At 38.6% G+C, this 21,752-nt stretch overlaps 1 protein-coding gene across 15 annotated transcripts in view; it reads left to right on the plus strand.

Moving 5' to 3' along the window:
* Nucleotides 1–21,752, plus strand: part of Eml6 (EMAP like 6) — a 316,759-nt gene that overhangs the window by 154,160 nt on the left and 140,847 nt on the right. For 14 of the 15 annotated variants that reach the window (XR_010040546.1, XM_063229384.1, XM_063229383.1 and 11 more), the window contains exons 8-10: nt 15,330–15,531; nt 18,466–18,603; nt 20,511–20,767. Coding sequence is in view for 14 of the 15 variants with exons in the window: in XM_063229384.1 (XP_063085454.1) it covers nt 15,330–15,531; nt 18,466–18,603; nt 20,511–20,767 (597 nt within the window). In the remaining variant the exon portion in view is untranslated. Of the gene's footprint in view, nt 1–15,329; nt 15,532–15,555; nt 16,885–18,465; nt 18,604–20,510; nt 20,768–21,752 lie in introns of those variants that run through there. The other variant, XM_063229388.1, reaches the window with a different exon arrangement.

Consider the following 21,752-nt stretch of genomic DNA (forward strand, 5'->3'; position numbering starts at 1 on the left):
CAGTGAATGTGTTTGGCCCCTTTATCAAAGATAAGGTGGCTGAGTGTGTTTGTAGTTGTAGTTTTATCTTCTAATCTATTCCATTGATCTTCAGGTCTGTTTTTATTCCAGTATCATGCTGATTTTATTATAGTAGCTTTGTAGTATAACTTCAAGTCAGGGATTATGATGCCTCCTGCCTTTCCTGTGTTGCTTAGAATTGCCTTTGCTATTCTAGGTCTCTTCTGGTTCCAGATGAATTTGAGGAGTGATTTCTCTAGATCTGTGAGGTATGCTAGTGGTATTTTGATTGGGGTTGCATTAAATCTGTATAGCCGTTTTGGGAGAATGGCCATTTTTCACAGTTTGTTCTTTCTATCCATGATAAAGGGATGTTTTTTCATTTTCTGAGATCCTCTTTGTTTTTTTTTTAATTTATTTAAAGAAAGACTAAACAAAACACAAAATAGGTAGAAATAGTGCATACGTTCAGAGAAAAAAATAAACAGTAAGAAATCACTAGTTGATGTTTACATATTGTCGTTTTACAAATAGTTGTTCAAGATATAAAAGTGGAACATGTAAAGTGGGATTTCAAACAGCAAGACTGCAAACAGTTCTGTTCAGCTGTGCAACAAAAATTTAGTAACATGGTTGTCAATTCTGTACACTTAAACATACTTGCAGTTATCCATATCTTCACTTATGTTGAGATTAAACAAACTAAAGCAGGTTAAAATCATTCTGAACCAAGAATAATAGTGTTGCTGGATTTCACCTCATGCCACTCTGTGATCAGCACTGGCTACTGTAGTGTCTTTTTTAAAAATTTTAATTTAAAGAAAGACTAAACAAACCAGAAAACATGTAGAAATAATACATAATTTCAAAGAAAAAAATAAACAGTAAGAAATCACTAGTTGATGATTCCAGATTGTCTTCTTACAAATAGTTATTCAAGATACTAAAGTGGAACATACAATGTGGGAATTCAAACAGTGAGACTGCAGTTCTGTTCAACTATCCAATAAAACCTTAGAAATAAGGTTATCAATCATATACATTTAAACATACATGCATTTATCCATATCTTCAGTTATGTTGGGGATGAATAAACCTAAGCAAGCTAATATCACTCTGAACAAAGAATAATACTATTGCTGGGTTTCACATTATGACACTCCAGGTATTTTAGTGTTTCTTTTTCTTCAAAGTATCTGTTCATTTCATCATGTGTCATAAGATCTGTTCTCATAAACTGTTTATAGATTCTACACACGCATGAGTGTTAACATGTATTTCTATCCTTTCTATGTTAGAGGGAGAAACAAAACAAAGCAAGACAAAGCAAAACATATTCCTATAAACACATGAAATGAAAAAAACATTTAAGACCATTGTACAAAGAGTTCTACCATGGTTCCTATGTTGTCTCTTCTTATCTCCAATAGAATTGGCTATATCATCAGACATAGTATAATTGAATATATCCAGTACATAACAGTATTAGTAAAAACACAACTTTGTATATAGTATAGAACTTCAAAAAGCGGCAGTTATCAAACCAGAATGTGTATTGTAGAGTCTTGTCACCTTCAGTGTAGTTGTCTGTACTCTCAGACTTGATACTATCAATCATATCAGTTTTGAATAAAATCTTCTCTGCCTCATTTCTGTTATGCTCTTGTTTGCCATCAGTTGTCTGCTTATCTTCTTCATTCTGTTTTCTGCTCCATGCATTGAGGCCTCTCTGCCACTGTTCCTGGAATCCTAGTACTTTTCTCTCTCTCTAGAATGCCCTGCAGTATTCTCTGTAGAGTTGGATTGGTGCTTGCGAATTTCCCAAGTTCCTCTTTGTCTTGGAAGCATCTTGTTTCTGCATTAATTTCTAGAGACAGTTTATCAGGGTATATCAATCTACAATGGAGGTTATTTTCTTTCAGGGCTTGGAATATCTTGCTCCAGGCTCTTCTTGACTTGCTGGTTTGTGTTGAGAAGTCTGCCGTTACTCTGATGGGCCTTCCTCTATAGGTGATCTCTTTCCTGTCTCTAATAGCTTTTAATATTATGTTCTTATATTGAATTTCTGGGATCTTGATTATTATATGCCTGGGTGAAGCTCTGTTTTGGTTGTAAGTGGCTGGAGTTCTGTATGCCTCATACATCAGAATATCATTTCCTTTTCCTATGTTTGGGAAGTTTTTCTTAATTATTTCTGTGAATAACTTTTGTAGTTCCTTTGTTTGTACTCCAGTTTCTTCATTCAAATTCTTTATTCTCAAGTTATAGATCCTCTTGTCTTCTTCTAGTCTTTGTATTGTTACTGCTTGTTTCCTTTTATTTTTAAAAAGTTTTCCCATTCATACTCCCACATTGCAAAATTGTCCTCCAGTTTGGATAATCTGTCCTTAGTTTCTGTCAAGCTGATTTGCCACCTTTCCATAGAGTTTTTAATTTCCCGGTGATCTCTTTGAATCTGCTTCATGTGTTCTATATTTTTTTATATTCTTCATCAAATTGTTCTCTCCTTTGTTTGAATTCCTCCCTTTTTCCATCTGTTTCTGCCTGAGGGGTGCTTAGTATCTCTTTTATTAATCTTCTTCTAACTTGCTTTATGTGGCTAAATATTTCACATTTCAACTCATCTGTAGTTCCTGAATATATTTCTTTATGTCCACTGGCGCCATGTCTGATATTGCATGTTTGCTGTTCTCATTCTCCTTTGTAGTTACCTGTCCTGGGTCAATGTTCTTAGGGTTGGGACCTGGGGACTTTTTGTTGTTGCTTCCTCTTCCTATCTTTTTTGCTTCTTCAAGGAAGCCCCAGTTTGTGTGTTGGTTACAATTCTTCTAAAGCACGCTGGCTAGATGACCCTTCCCACTGCAGTGTGCTAGTGAGTTGCAGACAGGGACAGTGTATGTTGGCCACCTCCCCTCCGGATCAGTCTATCTGCCATAGCCTGCACTGTATTACTTTGTGCAGCCTCCTCCCTAGTTCATTCAAGCTGCTGTGGCCTGCTCTGTATTACTTTGCACCACCTCCCCTCTGGATTAGTCACACTTCTGAGGCTTCACTGGATTAGTGTGGTTAGTGTTCACCACCGCTGTAGGGACTTGATTTCTGATAACCTGTTGGATCTCAGCCAGATATCATGACCCAGGCCTAGTTCACTCTACCAGTCCCATTCAGGAAGGCAACAGTTGACTGAAGTCACTGCTGCCCCTTGTACTTGCCAGTCCTGCTGGGTCCCAGAATGTCATCTTTCAGAGCCCCCCTATTTATGGAATGGCTCCACTCCTTTCACTCACCACAGGTTGATGCAGGCACCCTGCCAACTCAGCTCTCCATTTGGCTCACCGACCCCCGAGCTCAGTGTAACTGCGCCTCCAGTGAGTCAAAGCAGTGGGACCTCAGCTCAGGAAGTCGTGACAGGACCTTGGCAAGGTGCAGCGAGACCTTGGATGGTTGGCAAGTCACCCACTACGGCAGGAACACTGAACCTTTAGCTTTTTTCAATAATAGTACTGGGCCTGTATGTCTGGTTGGTTCTTCTCACCTTAATTTCTCCTTGGGATGAGAGAATTCATTTTCTTCTGTTTGGGGCTCCCCACTCTGTATTATGTTGAATTCTAAGTTGACTATCTCAGGGAGCCTCTGTAGCCAGTTGTTATCTATCCGCCATCTTTGCTCCTGCAATCCTGAGGTCCTCTTGGATTTCTTTTTTCAGGGTATTATAATTCCCACTCAATAGATCTTTTACTTCTTTTGTTAGATTGATTCCTAAGTATTTCATTTTTTTGGATGCTATTGTGAAGGTGTGGTTTCTCTTTTTCTTCTCTCACTGATTTTTTTTGGTTAGTATATAGGAATGCTATTGATTTGTGAGTGTTGACTTTGTATCCAGCTATATTACCGATTCTAGTTATTATACCTAGGACTCTTTCAATGGAGTATTGTGGGTCTTCTATGTAGACTATCATGTCACCTGCAACTAATGATAATTTAAGTTCCTCTTTTCCTATCCTTACTCGTTTTATTTCTCTCTCTTGTCTAACTGCTCTGGCTAGTATTTCCAGTACTATATTGAATAGGAGTGGCAATTGTGGACTTACAGTGCCAGAGTGTATCACCAGGTACAGTGACAAAAGTGTTGAGTTTCTTCAACTCTGCCATGGTATACACTGTGGCAAAAGTCGTTAAGTACAGCCAAAGAAGCTACCGTGAGACTACACTTCAGTGACAGACTGGTAACACATCCAACATTGCATAATAAATCTACATTCCAAGACACATCTTCAACAGAAAGCTGCTTGCCAAGAAGGCTGCCTTGCAAAAGTGTTAGAGAAAATCAACCTACTAATCATCCAAATTTCAATGTAGGACCAATAAAATCTGAAAAAAGACCTGTAATACAATGTCTCTAAAAAAACATGCTTTTAAAAGAGATTACTAAATAATCCTTTCAAATTAAAATAGATATGGGCAAAATGTCTGATTAATACTTTAGAAGAACAATTATAGAAAATCTTGATAAGATCCAAGACAATACAGATGAAGAGTTACATGTAATTAGGAAGACAATGGAGGATAAAATAAGAAATTAATCAAAGACAGATATTCTAAAGGAAAAAAAAAAGAACCAAACAGAAATCTTGGAAATGAATAGCTCAGTAACTCTAATAAAAAGCACAGTTGAAACCCTTAACAACAGACCAGATCAAATAGAACAAATAATATTTGAACCTGAAGATAGATCTTTTGAAATATGTAAAAAATACTTTTTACAAGTGAAGAGAAGAAGCGAGTATTAAGGATCTTTGAATTTGTCTAAGTGACCAAATAGCTACATTTCTGAATATACAAAGGAAAAGAGAAAAAAGGGCAAAGAAAACCTATTCTTTGAAACAATAGCAAAAAAATATTAATTCTTCTTAAACTATTCCAAAGAAAAGGGAAAGAACTGTTCAAAACTCATTCTATGAGACCAGCATTAGCCTGTTGCCAAAACCAGACAGGACACAACTAAAAAAGGAAACTATAGACTAATATCTCTGATGAACATAAATGTAAAAGTTCTCAAAATACTAGCAACTAATGCATTAAAAGATCATTTACCCTGATCATCCCAGGAATGCTAGGATGGTTTAAGTTATACTAATCAAACATAATACATCAACACACTGAAGGATAAAAATCACAAGATCATCTCAATAGATGCAAGAAAGCATCTGATAAAATTCAATATCCTTTCATGATAAAAGCCCTAAACAAATTAGGTACAGAAGGAGCAAATCTCAACATGAGAAGGACTTCATATGACAAATCCACAACCACTGTTACACTGCATAGGGAAAAATTGAAAGCATTTTCATTAAAATCAGGAACAAGACATGTTCACTTTTATTCAGTATAGACCATAGTTTTAGAGCAGCAGTTAGGCTGGATTAAAAACTAAAAGATATAAATAGGAAGGGGAGGAGTTAAAGTATTCCTGTGTGCAGATGATACACGTGTAAAAAAATCCATTGAAATGCTATTAGAATTGGTAAATAATGTAATGGGATATAAAAATTAACATATAAAAAATCAGTAGCTTTTATATTCATCAATAATAAATTTTGTTAGAAATAATACAAGTAATACAATTCACAGTTACTACAAGTGGGATTCATCCCAGCAATGTAGGGATGTTTCAACGTATGCAAATCAATATACGTAATCCACCATATCAATAGAGCCAAAAATAAGAACCACATGATCATTTCCGTAGATGCAGAAAAAGCTTTTGATAATGTCCAACACTCATTCATGATAAGAACCTTAAAGAAAATTGGAATAGATTGTCTTTACCTTGATATCATAAAGGCCATCTATGACAAACCAACAGCCAACACCATATTAAACAGCCCCAAACTGAAAGCCTTTACCCTAAAATCAGGAACAAGACAAGGATGTCCACTATCGCCACTCCTATTCAGTATAATACTGGAAATACTAGCCAGAGCAGTTAGACAAGAGAGAAATAAAAGGAGTAAGGATAGGAAAAGAAGAAGTTAAACTATCATTATTTGCAGATGACATGATACTCTACATAGAAGACCCACAAAACCCCATTGAAAGAGTCCTCAGTATAACTAGATTCAGTAATGTAGCTGGATACAAAGTCAACACTCACGAATCAATAGCATTCCTATACACTAACAACAAAATCCCTGAGAGAGGAGTAAGGGAAGCCACACCTGCACAATAGCATCCAAAAAAATGAAATACTTAGGAATCAATCTAACAAAAGAAATAAAAGATCTATTGAGCGAGAACTATAATACCCTGAAAAAAGAAATCAAAGAGGACCTCAGAAAATGGAAAGACATCCCTTGTTCATGGATAGAAAGAACAAACTGTGAAAATGGCCATTCTCCCAAAATGGCTATACAGATTTAATGCAATCCCAATCAAAAATACCACTCGTATACCTCACAGATCTAGAGAAATCACTCTTCAAATTCATCTGGAACCAGAAGAGACCAAAATAGCAAAGGCAATTCTAAGCAACACAGGCAAAGCAGGAGGCATCATAATCCCTGAGTTCAAGTTATACTACAAAGCTACTATAATAAAATCAGCATGGTACTGGAATAAAAACAGGCCTGAAGATCAATGGAATAGATTAGAAGATACAAATACAACTACAACTGATCCGGCCTGCAGATCAATCTGTGGGGTGTACCTTGAGGAGGAACGGGAATTAAATAAAGACATAGGGGAGACAAAGATGGAAGCAAGTCAAGAGAGAATCTGATCAAGCCCCGTTTTATTGCGGAAGTGATTACATCTTTTATAGGGAAAGGGCAGGCTGGTGGGACAGGAAGAGGCTACGGGGATGAATACAACAGGGTCATCGTCACGTCCGGGTATGTGACGTAAGCAGGAGAGGATTATGGTTAATGTAGGCAGACGCAGTGCCCTTAGGAGAGAGAGGGGCAGGGAGGCAGCAATGGGGTTGTTGCGCGGCTCCCTACATACAACTACAAACACACCAGCCACGTTATCTTTGATAAAGGGGCCAAACACATTCACTGGAAGATAGTCTCTTTAATAAATAGTACTGCAAAAAATTGGATCTCCATATGCTGAAAACTAAAACTAGACCCATGCCTATCACTATGTACTAAAGTTAAAATAGATCAAAGATCTAAATATTAAAATAGAAACACTAAATCTTCTGGAAGACAAAGTAGGTAGAAACCTTGAAGACATAGCGGTAGGTAGGTAGAAAATTCATTAATAAAAATCAAACCGCATGGGAAATACTTCCCAGAATTAATAACTGGAATCTTGTCTATTAAAGAGTATTTGCATGTCGAAAGAAATCTCCAGTACAGTTAAAAGAAAACCCACAAATTGGGAAAAAATCTTAGTCAACTGTCCCTTAGATGAAGGACTTCTGTCTAGAACATATAAAGAATTAAAAAAAAGTCAGACCCTGAAATTCAAATATCCAGTCAAAAAATTGGCATCCGAGATGAATGCACAGTTCTCAGATGAAGAAATAGAAATGGCAAATAAATACATGAATAAATGCTCAGCATCATTAGTTATTAGGGAAATAGAAATTAAAACCATACTGAAATTCCATCTCATTCCAGAAAGAATGGCCAGGATAAAGAAAACCATCAACAACAAATGCTGGAGAGGTTGCAAGGAAAAAGGAACTCTCCTGCACTGTTGGTGGGAGTGTAGACTGGTGCAATCATTGTGGAGGTCAGTCTGGATAGTCCTCAAAAAGTTGGGATTGGAAGTCCCATTTGACCCAGTTATTCCACTTCTAGACATATTCTCAGAAGAACTGAAAGCATCACACCACAGTGATGTATGTGCACCCGTGTCTATAGCAGCACAGTGTGTAATAGCCAGATCTTGGACAACCTAAATGCCCATCAACCTGAGGAATGAATAAAAAAGTTGTGGCATTTTTATACAGTGGAGTACTACTCAGCTATAAAGAATGATCACATTGGGATATTTATAAGTAAATGGATGCAATTTGAGACCATACTCATAAGTGAAATAAATCAAACTCACATGTGTAAATACCATATTGTCTTCGTAGTGTCAGAAATGATAAGTGTACATAAGATCCAAAAAACTCAATAAACATAGTGAAAGGGTAAGAATCTGTTCAAAAGGGGGAAAAATGATACCTCAGGGAAAAGGAGGAAAAAGAAAGGATGGGAATAGAAAAAATATCTAAATTTGTATAAACACACTTAGGATGGCTAAGCTGATTGTGCTACAAATTCGGTAAGTTCTTGGAACAAAACAGTTAATGCTCATAGGATTGGAATAATTTTGCATGTTTGTGTTTGATGATCTGAGGAACTCTTAAAGATCACTATATAAAGTATCAACCTTAGTTATGCTCATACCTCCTTGTTTTCAAGGCCTGTATCATCACTGTTTTGGGCTCTTTGCTATTGTTATTTATTTGTCTTTTTTGTTTCTTGTTTTTCTAGTAATCTGTTTTGTTTTGTTTTTCCCTGTGATGCAGAAAGGATAGGTGTACATGTAGAGACTTATTCATGCCTAGAACTTCTCCTAAACAGTTTATGAGAACCAATTAAACAATGTATAATGAAATAAACAGCTTCCTTGAAGAAAAAGTCACCCTTAGGTACCCAGTGCTGATTCTGTAGGTTCATGCTGTGAAATCCAGCAGTACTACTATTCTTTGTTCAGAGTGGTTTTCATCTGTTTTGTATTATTTAATTTCAACACACATGAAGATAGGGATAGCTATTTTGAAGAGAATAGGAGACATAATGTCAGCCATTGATTTCCCTATTGTCTGGTTTGAAGGCCTATAATGCCTTCATTACTCTGTTCTGATCAGTTTTATACTATTTTGTTTTGTATGAATTCATTGTGAAATATAGACAACTGTTTAGAAGAAAAGCGACATTATTGTACCCAATGTTGATCTGTCCTTCTTTGAAATTGTGTCACTTACATTTTTTTCTTCTGATCTGCTTTGCTCTATTTTGTTATGTTTAGTTTTACCCTGTTTAAAATTTTAAAAAATTTTTAAAGTAATGTAATAGTCCATATAGATTCTGATGCAAGGAAAATGTTGGGACTATCTGGTCTCAGTATTCACTGTATTTTCAACCATTGGTGTAGGAGTTTTAGGAACATTATTAATTATCATGACCTATTCTTTTGTCTGTTTTCCCCTCTGGGGCCAGATAAATGAGGGGGGAAGGGCTGTTCATTTTATTCTCTGAATGTTTTGACCTTGTGTGTTGGACCATAGCCTTGCTTTCTGTGAGTTTGTAGCATAAGCAAAGCAAATTAGTTTTTTAAAAAATCCACAAATACATCATAACTCCGAGCAGTAAGTGATAGTGGGCAGCACATAGCGCGACACCATAACTCCTGGCTCACTCTCTACCAGCCTAGCTCTGAACACGCATTTAGCAAATTGCTGTGCACTGAGACGTAAACTCAGTGTGGAGACCCTGACAAGGTACAAGAACTGGTTGGTTAACATATTAATAACAGATTGATTAATTTGCTACCTGCCAGACTCTGGGTCAAGTGTTCACGGTGTCAGAGCCTCACAGTCCTGTGAAGTGGCAGTGCTAGTATTTCTCATTTGCTGGGACCCTCAACTAGGAGTGGCTGTGGTTGGGCTATAAATTCATTTGATTCAGTTGGTGGAAAATTAACAGCGTCCTTTATGAATGAGGTCTGTGCTTGGTATTCATAGACCAGAACTTCCCCAGCCCAGGCTGTAGGGTTGTAGCAGGTTTACAGGATGCGTTTTTCCACTCTGGCTTGAATATAAAACCAGGACAAAGGCCTGGTAAGAATTTGGTTTTAGCCATTGAACCTTTTCTGGTTTAAATGCGTAGTTTGCTCTCTACTGCCATCTGCTGGCCTCATGTACCAAACTCAGACTGGACCTCCACAGTTCTCCGAGTTGCCTAGAAGGTCCACGTTGTCCAAAATATACCATCTCATCATACTATGAGGAATATTGGCAATATGTATTTTTAAAAAGAAAGTAGCATTTCTGTGGCTTAAAGTGATTAAATGGTCATTCCTCCCTTTTAACCATTAGATTTCTAACTGTATTTCAAATGATGCTTTGTTTTCCTATTCCCAGTGCAGAAGATGCACATAGACAGCTTCATTATGTCCCGGTGGAGTGGCCACCTTGGCCGTACCCACTGGGATTAAGACTAAAGTTCTCTGTGTAATCCAGGCGTGGATAGAGCAGTGAAAGAATGGACGGTAAGAACATTGTTGGAGACCTGTTACTCTGCGGGTTCTTCCCAGAATGTACCCCAAAGAGACTGCAGGTCTCTCCACTACTTCTGCTTGCGGAGGAGTAATTAGGTTTTGTTTGTTTGTTTGTTTTTTGTCTTTTTCCTTTTTATCGGTACCAGGGATTGAACTCACGACTGCCTGCTTACAAGGCAGGTGCTTATGCTGCTGAGCTAAATCCCCGGCCCCGAGTAATTAGGTTTTGAAAGATGCGATGAGATTGTCCCCAGGAAGCCTGCATACAGTTCTCTACCCACTGATTGTGTCTTCAGGGAGTTACTTGCATTGAAAATTGTTACCTTGAAGTGAGAGTGATCCAGTGTCACATTTATTCCCTGATAGACAGACCCCTGGGGTTGATGTGACAGAAGGTAAGTTATATGTTTGAAGAATAGAAATGTGGGTGAAGAGACTGAATTGTTCTCCTGGAGAAAATGTTCATGGCTTACTAAGTTTATGTCTTTTTTCCTTTTCTTCCTCCTTCTGTTTCTCTCTCCTTCGCTCCTCCCCTCTGCCTCTCCCGCCCTGTGCCACCATTCAGCCAGAAGCAACCCCTGTTCACATAGTTTCTTTGCCTTTGCCAGACACACATTGGTTCCCTCACTGGAACTTTTTTTCTCTTCCAAATGGAGTCTCCTGTAAACACGGATCCTCAGGCACTGATGGAAAGGCAGGGTGGAGCATGCACCACTGCTCTGCAGGCAGGAGTGGTAGAGAGAACCATGATCTCTTCTGCGCACATTCTGGAGAGACGCTGCACAGTGGCAGGTCCCTGACAAGCTAATTCCCATTCTTAACCTCCCGTTTCCCATGCCATCTCCTTGCTAGACCCCTAGGGTTCCCCTGAGGAATCTGGAGCTCCCTGGACTAGTCTGAGAATGCTGGAGCTTCAAATGCCTGTCGGTCTGTGTGGGGTGGAGGGTTCATCTTGTTTCTGAGCTTCTTAAATAAATAAAATGCAAAGCAGATATTTTAAAAAATGTTAATATGTGGTTGCCAGTTCCCAGGTTATGGGTTGTCGATGTTTTTGTACTTTTCTGAATTTGTTCCTCCAAACAAGATTTTAAAAATATGGGTGGTAGACATAATAAATATTTGTACACTGGACCAAATACAATACTAGGTCCTTGAGAGAACTGTCTGTTTCAAAGTCAGCTAGTCTGGTATAATTACATGTGCTTTTAGGGCCCTGGGGAGAATTGCTGTATTCATGCTTACAGTGAAGCTGTAGATTCCAGGTCTGCTTGGAAAAAGATGATGTTTCTAAGACCATCAATCAAGTTATAAAAGCATTTTGGTTTCAATATTCAATAACAGGTAAAATATATGTCATATCACTATCACCAAAATATACAATGAATATGCTTTATATGTACACACATACATTTGGTTTTTTTTTTCTGTGTATGTGTATGTTGATGGCTGCTAACAAATGTCTAGTCCCTCCTTAAACTATAAATATAAATTCCAGGGGTCACAGGGAGGACAACCAGATGCCAGCCCCTTCCTGTGAGTTAGTACCATGTGTGGGCTGCTGGAGGAGAATAAGAAGCCAGCCCCTTCCTGTGAGTTAGTACCATGTGTGGGCTGCTGGGAGGCCGACCAGATGCCAGTGCTTCCTTGTCACAGGCTGGTAGACACACACACACCCCACCACCATGAGTGACTGCCTGGTCCAGTGAAACACAGGTTGCGTTGATAGTTATTCAAATAAAATACAATTTAATGCTTCTAATGAGAGGTGTTTCACTGACTTAGCACACCTAAGCCAGTAGTCTGATCATCTGTTCAGAGGATAACTATACACAATAATAGCATCTATGGAGCAGCTCCTTCTGAAGGCGGTAACCACGATTAATTCCCTATTATCTTGTTTTAAAGCCTTGTACCATTTTCATTGGGTTTTTTTTGGTTTGGTTTTATTCTGTTATGTCTTGTTTGATTTTGTTACATCCGATGGCATGGGCAGCTATTTCAAAGATAACAAGATGTATTATGGTAGCCATTGAGGATTTACTATTGCCTTGTTTTTTTTGTATCAGGGATCGACTCATGACTTCATGCTTGCAAGGCAGGCACTTATGCCACTGAGCTAAATCCCTAGCCCCTATTAATTATCTTGTTTTGACCTCCTGTATTGTGTTCATTATTTTGTTTTTATTGGTTCTGTTCTTTTCTGTTTTGTTTGATTTTACTATGTCTGATGGTATGAGCAGCTATTTTGAAGACGAGGCATTATGGTAGCTATTGTTGATTTACTATTTTGAATCCCTGTATCACTTATACTTTTTTTTGATTGGCTTTATTGTTTTATTTTGCTTGGTTTTATTCCCTTAAACATTTATAGAGCATATATAAATTCCATTAAAGTCAAGAGCCTGGTGATTTTCTCTGAACTTCAATGTCAAGCACATAGTAGGTACTCAGTAATTTTTTAAAATTAATGAATTAATGTGATATATTCTTCTTTGAGTGTTCTCATTGAGAAGAGGGATGTATATTTTATCCCTTGGTGTATCCAAGGACTCATAAATACTTGTGATTTTGATGTTTTACTTCATTTATTCCGTGATTCTCACTGAGCGTCTACTATCTGTTGACCACTGTGCTGGGTCCTGAGGATACGGCAGTGAGTAACACTTTCATCGCCTCCCTTGCTAGAGAGGAAGCAGACAGTGAATAAAAAATGAAGGGTGTGACGTTTCTTGCTGATACTGGAATGTCTTTAGCTGTATTTCCCAGTATCTCTGAGGAGCAAGTGCTGCACCTTTTGTGTAATAAAAATGTGGGGGATGCAAAGCCCAGTGGGGAGGCAGTGAGGTCAGCCCTCCCCTGTCAGCACTAGGACAACACAAGGGAGTAAGTGGAAATGTGCGGACTCCTGAGTGGAAACTAAGCTCTTGGGAAGGCTAGAAGAAGACACGGATCAGAGGGCGATGGGCAGGCTGGCGATGGGCATGGCAGAGGAGCCGGTCACCGGGAGCTGTGTGCCTTGCTGTGCCTTGCTGCGTGTCTTCCTTGCCAGCCCCGTCTGGAGCTGGCGCAGGAGGGCTGACTTGCTGCAGCAGTTCCTGAGCTCTCCCGGCTCGCTCTGTGCAGCAGAAAGAACACATCTGCCCACATGCTTTCTCCTTCCGTTTCAGGACACATGCTGATGAATTCAGAGCACGGGGTACAATAGCCTTGTGCCTTAAGAGACTAAAAAAAAGTTACTTGATCTTTTACAGATCACAGATGAGGATTATAGTTACTGTGTCTGTAGACCCTAAATTACTACTTCTGTTGCTCCGGTATCCCATCTGGATTAGCATTTGTGAATTTTTAAAAATAGACTTCATTGGCTTTAGCAATTAAAAGTTCACAGTAAAGTTGAGTGGAAAGTACAGAGAATCTGTGTGTCCCCCTCCCCACACATGCCCGGGCCCTTCTGCTGTCAGTATTTGTAGTGGTAAAGTGGTTGAACGGCTTTCACCCAATATAGCCCATAGTTCACGTTAGAGTTCACTCTTGCTGGTGGCCGTCCTGTGAGCTCTGGCTAGCATTTAAGGATGTACATCTGCCGTTGTCCTGTCCTACAGAGTAGTTTCAATGCCCTGAAAATCTGCTGTATTTTCTTTCCTCCTGTATGCTGAGTTTTTCAGTTTTATAATAGTATTACTAGAATTTTTTTTATATTTGAACTATTTGAAAGAACTATTTAATAGATCTTTCAACACAGTAGATCTTTTTTGGTCAAAGAATAAATGTTTCAAAAATTACATTAACCCTAATTATTTTTAGAGCATTCTTTTACTTTCAGAGGAGTTCAGATTTGGATGGTAAATTACATGTTCTTCAAAATCACAGACTACCTTAAAGGGGAAAAAACTGAGGGGAAGAAAGGACTCTCTGTGGGTACCAGGGATAGAGCAGGAGTGAACTGGGGTCTCTAACTTCTCTGTATACCAAAGACAAAGCCTGCCTAGCAGGGACCTCAGACTGCAGGGTTTATTGCAGGCTTGCCTTGTTTGAAAAAGAGTTGGGAAATGTTTGCGTATTTTCATCTCCACTGGGACTATTTACTGCATAAGTTGGTAAATGGCAAGCTCAGAAAGAAAGAAAGTGGACGTCAAGCAATCAGAGATCAAAACTCCAGCGAGCACACAAGGATCTGCTTAAAGAGGATGAGGTAGTATGGAAGCAGAGGGTTAGACTGGAAGAGTGTGTGCTTTCCATAAATCCAGACGGGATTCCATAAGTCCAGACAGGAACAATGATATCTTCACTCACCAGTGTTTGATGGTACTTTGAGATCGAAATTAGTTTTGTTTTCATATTCCTGGGACATAATACATCTATCAAGTTCAGTGAGTCTCATTCTTGTGAATTACATATTAAATTTGTCTAATATAAGAATTCAGTATTCTGTAGTATCACCCACATAAAATTTATACAGAGTATTAGCCTAAAGATTGAAGGGTTGACTTTTTTATACCTACTTTTTAATAGCAAATCAAACGGAGACTGTTTCCAAAAATACTATTTTGTTCTCATATTTATTTTAAAATGTACTTAAAACATGTCCTGCTGTTAAAAAAAAATAGATTAATAAACAAACAAGCAACTCCCCAAACACACAGATTTACTAAGTCATACAAGAAAAATGGTCGCTGTACAGATGAGGTCACAGGGGTGGGAGAAATGTCAACCTGTGTAAAATGACATGGAATTGTTTCTTCACTTGTGGGAGCTTCTAAAATGTGTCAGTTTAAGTCAGTGGTGGCGAACTGTTTAAGAGGCAAGTGCCCACACTGCAGAGCAGGACCCACTTATGTGTTGCAGAGTTAAACCTGAGTACTGAGGATTTGGTTTAGAAAAAACCACTCATACATTAGCATCTTTTGTTTTAGAAGAAAAACATAATAATGTGTGTGCCATAGGTTCACCACTGGTGCTGTAGATGCTGGCTTGACGGAGGTATTTGTTTCAGGTGTTTTTCTTTACAGGTGAATGTTATGACGAAACCCTTTCTCTTACTTCCTCAGGCCTTTCTATCCGGAGCGTGTGCTGGAAAGCAGACCGCCTCCTTGCAGGGACCCAGGACAGTGAGATATTTGAAGTGATGGTGCGAGAGCGAGACAAGCCAATGCTGATCCTGCAGGGCCACTGTGAGGGGGAGCTCTGGGCTCTGGCCCTGCACCCCAAGAAGCCCCTGGCCGTGACGGGCAGTGACGACCGCTCTGTCAGGTGAGACCCCAGCAGCAGCATCGCTGCCTCCCTGACCTCCTGGGGTAGCAGATTTCTTTTGCCCAAGTTTGTTACTTACCAGAAGGATAAACTGCAGCAAAGCACCACATGCTTTCCAGATGGGATGTGAAGTTTAGCTCAACAGTAGTTGGCTTTTAGCTTGTTGTTGTCTTTCTTTGTCACCATTTAAGTCATACATTCTTAGAACAGAAATGAATAAGTGAGTACTTTTTAGCTGGTCTCCTGTTCTCCTGGCTCATAGGAGCCAAGCCCACTCGTCTGTGATGAGACCCTATTTCCTCCTCTATGTTCTGCTGTGTGGGGGCGCGCACAGTCATTTTACTGTGTGTGCCCGTGACACTGCGGATTGGACCCAAAGTCTTCTCACCAAGCCGCGTCCTCAGCCCCCTTCCCACCTTGTTAAAATTTTGAAACAGGATCTCAGTAAGTAGCTAAGATGTACACGGAGGCTTGAATTGCCCTCCTGCACCTCCGCCTGCTCGGCGCCGGGTTACGGGTGTGCACCGCCGTGCCGTGCTGCCGTCGCACTGTTCACTCTTTTCAGTCTCTTGCTCTCGTCCCTCATCTGAGGGATTTTAAAATTACTTTTAGTCCATCGGTAAATTACCTTTTTTTTCCTGGCAAATTCTCAGATGGAATTTGAACACTTATCTTCACATCCAAGGAAAAGGCTGGCTTCAGTTGTGTTAGGGCCTCTGCAGTTCTTGCTGTGAGTCACCTTCTCTTCTCTGAAAGCACAGTATTTGGTAAAATGAGCAGAAGAGTGTGAATCCAGTGTTCTTAGGACTGTTGAAGGAATGAATGTATTATTTAAAAGTCTGAGATGAAGACTTACATTTGCTGCAGCATTTTTGTATTTATGATGAGCTTTAAATGTGCTCAACAGCAAATAGAAAACAGTCCTGAGGAAGAAAGGACAAGAATGTTTGATCAGTTGATTGACTGATATTCTGCCTCTGGGCTTCAACAGCTAAAATAGACCCTTAGAGACTGAAGCCAAGGTCACTGCTTTCCCCACGTTTCCTGCATGTGTATGAATCTAAGCAAGTCCAGGCCACTCAGTTCTCCTTCTAGTTTCCACCAAGCATGAAAGCTGATAATCTCACAGTCAGTGGGAACAGTGACAGTTGTCTCCTCGCGCAGCGTGAATGTTTATTAGGTTTATATGTGTATTTTTTAAATGTATATGTACATTTTTTTTATTTTAAAGAGAATAAAACCAAAATGAAAGAGAATAAAGCCAATCAAAGTGAATTAGTGTAAGTGATACAGGACTTCAAAACAAGATAATAGGAACACCACAAAGGCTACCATAGTGCCTCTCATTATCCTGTAAGTAGGAGTCCATAGCATCAGATGTGATGAACTTGTGATGTATCTTGAATCCTCTTTTGGTTCCCACTCCCCTCCCCTCCCTTCAGCCTCTCTTCCTTTCCTTACCTGTAAAGCGTTGTTTCCATTTTATCCATCTTTTCTCAGTTTTTTCTTTTCCCTTCCTTCTTCCCCCATTCCCCTTTTCTTTTGAACAATTCTTCCAATTTCATAATATCTGTTGTACATTTTGTTTTTATTGATACTTTCAGTTTAAAGTGGCTAAAATTGTATTTTATTTTACTTTTGTACTGGGGATCAAACTCATGACCTTGCACTTGCCAAGCGGATGATTGCACTGCTGAGCTAAATCCCCAGCCATGGCTAAAATTTTAAATTCAGTTTTACCATGAAGTTTTTTTTTAAATTATTTATTTATTTGAGACAAAGGCTTGCCTTGAACTCCCCGTGTGGCTTCTGGCTGGCTTTGAACTGTTGGTGATTCTCCTCCTGCCTCAGCCTCTCCTGTGCTGAGATTACCAGGCTTGCTGCCATGCCTGGTTTAACAGCCATCATTTCTTGAGACAGATTTGTTCAATGGCTTTAGAGGGTGGTCTTATTTACAAGGACTGATGGTTTGTTCATCCTTGTAAAGTAAATCTTACATTGCTTAAAATAGTGCAAGGCTAAAAATAGCATGGGGTGATGAATAATGGATAGAGTACTGAGAGAACATCAGTGCTGTGGGCTGAACAGCAGAGGCTACCTGGGGGAGCACACTGCTCACCACACCACTCCCCAGGGTAAAGAGTGCGTCCCGTGCTTCCTAATGGCAAAATGTACCCAGGGAAATTATCATATGTGGCTTATTCTTAGTGTCCCTGGCAGGCCCTGTTAAATGTCAGGAAAGACTCTTAAATCCTAACAGAGTCCGGATACTGTAATTACAACTAATATGGGACCCTTATTTGTACCTTGCAAATATTTTGAAGGGGTTCATTTAGCATAAGGTACCTACTTGGATTGGCTCTAGAATTGGGAATTTGTGTAGCTGGCTCTGCTAAAAACCTTGTGTTGGATGAAGTTGCCTTTGGTTGTAACTTCCTGTCTGAGTGGTGGCTATGACTGTATATACCTGACAAGGAATCATCCATTTTTCCTTATCTCCAGGGAGGCCAGCAAATGTGTGTTTCAGTCATGTGCTTAAGCACCACTTACTACAAAGATTCTCATGTCTGTGCCAAATCAACAGTGGCACTGGGACTTCTTTGATCCTATGAATGTGTTTAGCAACCCGTAAAGGACAACTTTTAAAGAGGAGAAGATCTTGTATAAAGTGGCATTTATATTTTCCTTATCTGTGACTCTCAATCTTTGGAAATGTTATTTTGTATTTTCTGCTGGGTTTTTCAAATGATGAAAGTCACCCAAAGATAAATAGCAAAGCTTCCCAGGTTCCCTGACAGGCTATGATGAAGGGCCCTGGGGTGAAGTTATTCCTACTTTCTTGTGAGCATCAGTGTTGTGAGAAGGCCTTCTTGCCTTGGGGTGACTGAGACTGTGCACAGTTGCTGTGGTTTTGTCCCCTGCTTTTGTCCTCAGACTGTGGAGCCTGGCTGACCATGCCTTGATTGCTCGCTGTAACATGGAAGAGGCGGTTCGAAGTGTTGCCTTCAGCCCCGACGGGTCTCAGTTGGCCCTGGGTATGAAGGATGGGTCTTTCATTGTTCTCCGAGTTAGGTAAGTACAGATAATGGATTTGTATTGAGAAATGCTGTCATGTGAAAAATTAAGATTTGTCTGGTCCTATTCTGTGCCTGGATCTAAAAAAAACACATATTTACTCTGACAAGTACAAATACTAGAGACCCTCGTTCCCTGTTTGTAATTCTGTAATATAAAACGTTCTTACATCCACATTTCTTTGGTAATTTCTTTGGTATCAGAACCTAATTTGGTGAATGACGATGGAGCTGTTCCTTACCAGGAATAATAACATGTCATGTGATTAGCTACGAAACTATTGTGTTTACTATTTGGAGCTGCCCTAGTGCCCGTAAGGAGATGTTACATAACATACTGTAATGACTCTTTTAAAAAATTCAGTGAATAACAAGTCTCAGGCGTATCTGATCCCAGGGGCTTTAGATAAGAGCTCCGTGGTTGGCCAAGAAAAGAGGAAGACAGAATAAAGCAATGCCCATCAGCATTAGAGTTTAGAGGTGAACTTGAATGAAAGATTTCTTCTACCCATAATTGGCACTAAAATGTAATATTTCCCATTTACTAACATCATATTTTATTCCCACTAGACAAAAATTATGACCCACTCTTGTAATTCCTCTGAAGGCATTAGTGCTTTTTTCTTGGCTCACACATTTTGTTATTACAGAAAAGAATTGCAGCTGTAAATTAAACACTGCATGTTTTGCACAGAGAAAAATCTAGATAGCACTGAAGAATGTTCCTGGCACAGTTCATTACACTAAATTCTCATTACCAGCCACGCATAACTCATTACCAAGCTGATGGGCAATATTTCCTTTGATTAGTGACTCCGCTCCTCTGCCAGGTGATTTATGGTAAGATGGATAATTGCTGGATTTCCTTTTGATGTGTTTATCAAGACAAAAAACCCATGCACACCTATTTTATGACACTCTAATACATTATCTTGCTAGTAATAAATGATAGCAGGTAAAAGGGATTATTGTGTAGAAGCAAAGATTCATCTATGTATTCAGTTTGTTTTGGAGTCAATCAAGTTATCTTTACTACTCAGGCACCTGTCAATCATAATCCTATCTCAGCTGGGAAGAAAAAACCATACTGAGATTTCAAATATAAGCAGAAATTCTTAAGAGTATGATCAGAAAATATGCAGAATATTTCAGTGGCACAGAGTATTCATTTTTGACCTTTCATGGTGAAAATTAAAAGATTACATAATTTAAAATTTTTCTTCTGCCTTTGACTAGCTTTTTTATAACAATAAGCATCAAACGTAACAATCACTGGTTTCTCATTCTAAAAGTTTAAAAAAGATGGTATATTTTAATGCTAACCTTATATATTTTGCATATCTTAAAAATAATTTTAGGGGGGTGGGGATTTAGCTCAGCGGCATAAGCGCCTTCCTTGAGCAAGCAGGCAGTTGTGAGTTCGATCCCCGGTACCGATTAAAAGGAAAAAGACCAAAAAATAATAATAATAATAATAATAATTTTAGGCCAGGGATTTAGCTCAGTGGCATGAGAGCCTGCCTGGCAAGTGCGCGGTCATGAGTTCGATCCCTGGTGCCCCCCCCAAAAATTTTTTTTTTAAAAACTCCAATATTAAAAAAAAAAACTCCCAATATTTTAAACAAAAACTTTAGGAAAAAATAATACATAGTTGAATATGAAAAAAAATATGCAGTGCAATAAATTTTTATTTTTGAAATTTTGAAATATTTCAAATGTTTATTAATTTTAATAAACTGACCATATATTTTGAGTATTTCATTTTTCCTCTAAAATTAGTCTTGCAATTTTTGTAGATTTTCTCTCTGTTTCAAAAAATTTTTTCCTCTGAAAAGTGTTTAAAACATGACTTGGATTTTCTATTTCTGTGTTCACTGTTTATCACTTTGGGTTTTATTCTTGCAGAGATATGACAGAAGTAGTTCATATCAAAGATCGGAAAGAAGTCATTCATGAAATGAAATTTTCTCCAGATGGTTCCTACCTTGCAGTAGGATCCAATGATGGCCCAGTAGATGTCTATGCTGTTGCCCAGAGGTATAAGAAAATCGGAGAATGTAACAAGTCCATCAGTTTCATTACGCACATTGACTGGTCATTGGACAGTAAATACTTGCAAACCAATGATGGTGCTGGAGAACGATTGTTCTACAAAATGCCATGTAAGTCTTGCATAGTCAAGGGAAGTTTGTGAAACACAAACTTAGAACCACATGAAGAAAATATCTTTTTACGACCTCAGGGCAGGGAATATTTTCTGAAATGAGATCCCCAAATCGTAAACCCTCAAAAGGTTAATGAAGTGAAACACATTAAGTAAAAAATAAGTGCATAACAAAAGAGACCACAAATGAAATTCAAAAACAAGACATAGAACATAAATCTCTGTGATTGTTATAATGGAAAAAGAATACACATCTGTAATATGTAAAGAATGCCTGAAGATAAGCAAAAGAAAAAACTATTTAAAAATGCACAAATCTCAAATGACCAATCCACTTATGAGCTAAGGGATCATGAGAATGATAATTAAAACACCAGGGGGTACCATTTAGACTGGCAGAAGTCTGTCAGTGTTACATGAAGCAGAGAGGAAATTTAAACTAGATACACTGCTTGGGCATACACAGCATACACATGAACAGTGTGCTTTTTGTAGTGTTTGTAGTGGCCAAAAATGACTATTCCTGAATGATTAGCAGCAAGAGGAAACTTTAAGTAAATGTGATATATGTAGTCATATAATAGAATCCTAGAAAGAATGTAAACTAGAAGTACTTGTGTCAATAGTACAGATCTCAAAAATACCCTCTGAGCAAATGAAGGTTGCTAAATGGTGTGTCCAATGTGTGATCATTTACATAAAATTTTAAATACGGAAAATTCATTGTATTATTTATAAACACATACCTAGAGTAACATGTTTTTTTAAATGTGTAGGAACTCCTATACATTTAACACCTAATTCAGGGTCCTGATTACTTCTATGGAAGAGAAGAGAAATGAGATTAGGGAGGAAGACCTAGTGGATTTTAAGCATGTAACATTTCTTAAAATTCTGTGATAAAAACAAAATATTGTTTTGTTGTTATGCATAGTTCACTGTCGTCTCTACCTTTTCTATATACTTGAAATATTTAATAATTT

The sequence above is a fragment of the Cavia porcellus genome, unplaced genomic scaffold (genome assembly GCF_034190915.1).
Source record: "Cavia porcellus strain 051 isolate PalLab524CR breed Dunkin Hartley unplaced genomic scaffold, mCavPor4.1 scaffold_18, whole genome shotgun sequence".
Classification (NCBI taxonomy): domain Eukaryota; kingdom Metazoa; phylum Chordata; class Mammalia; order Rodentia; family Caviidae; genus Cavia; species Cavia porcellus.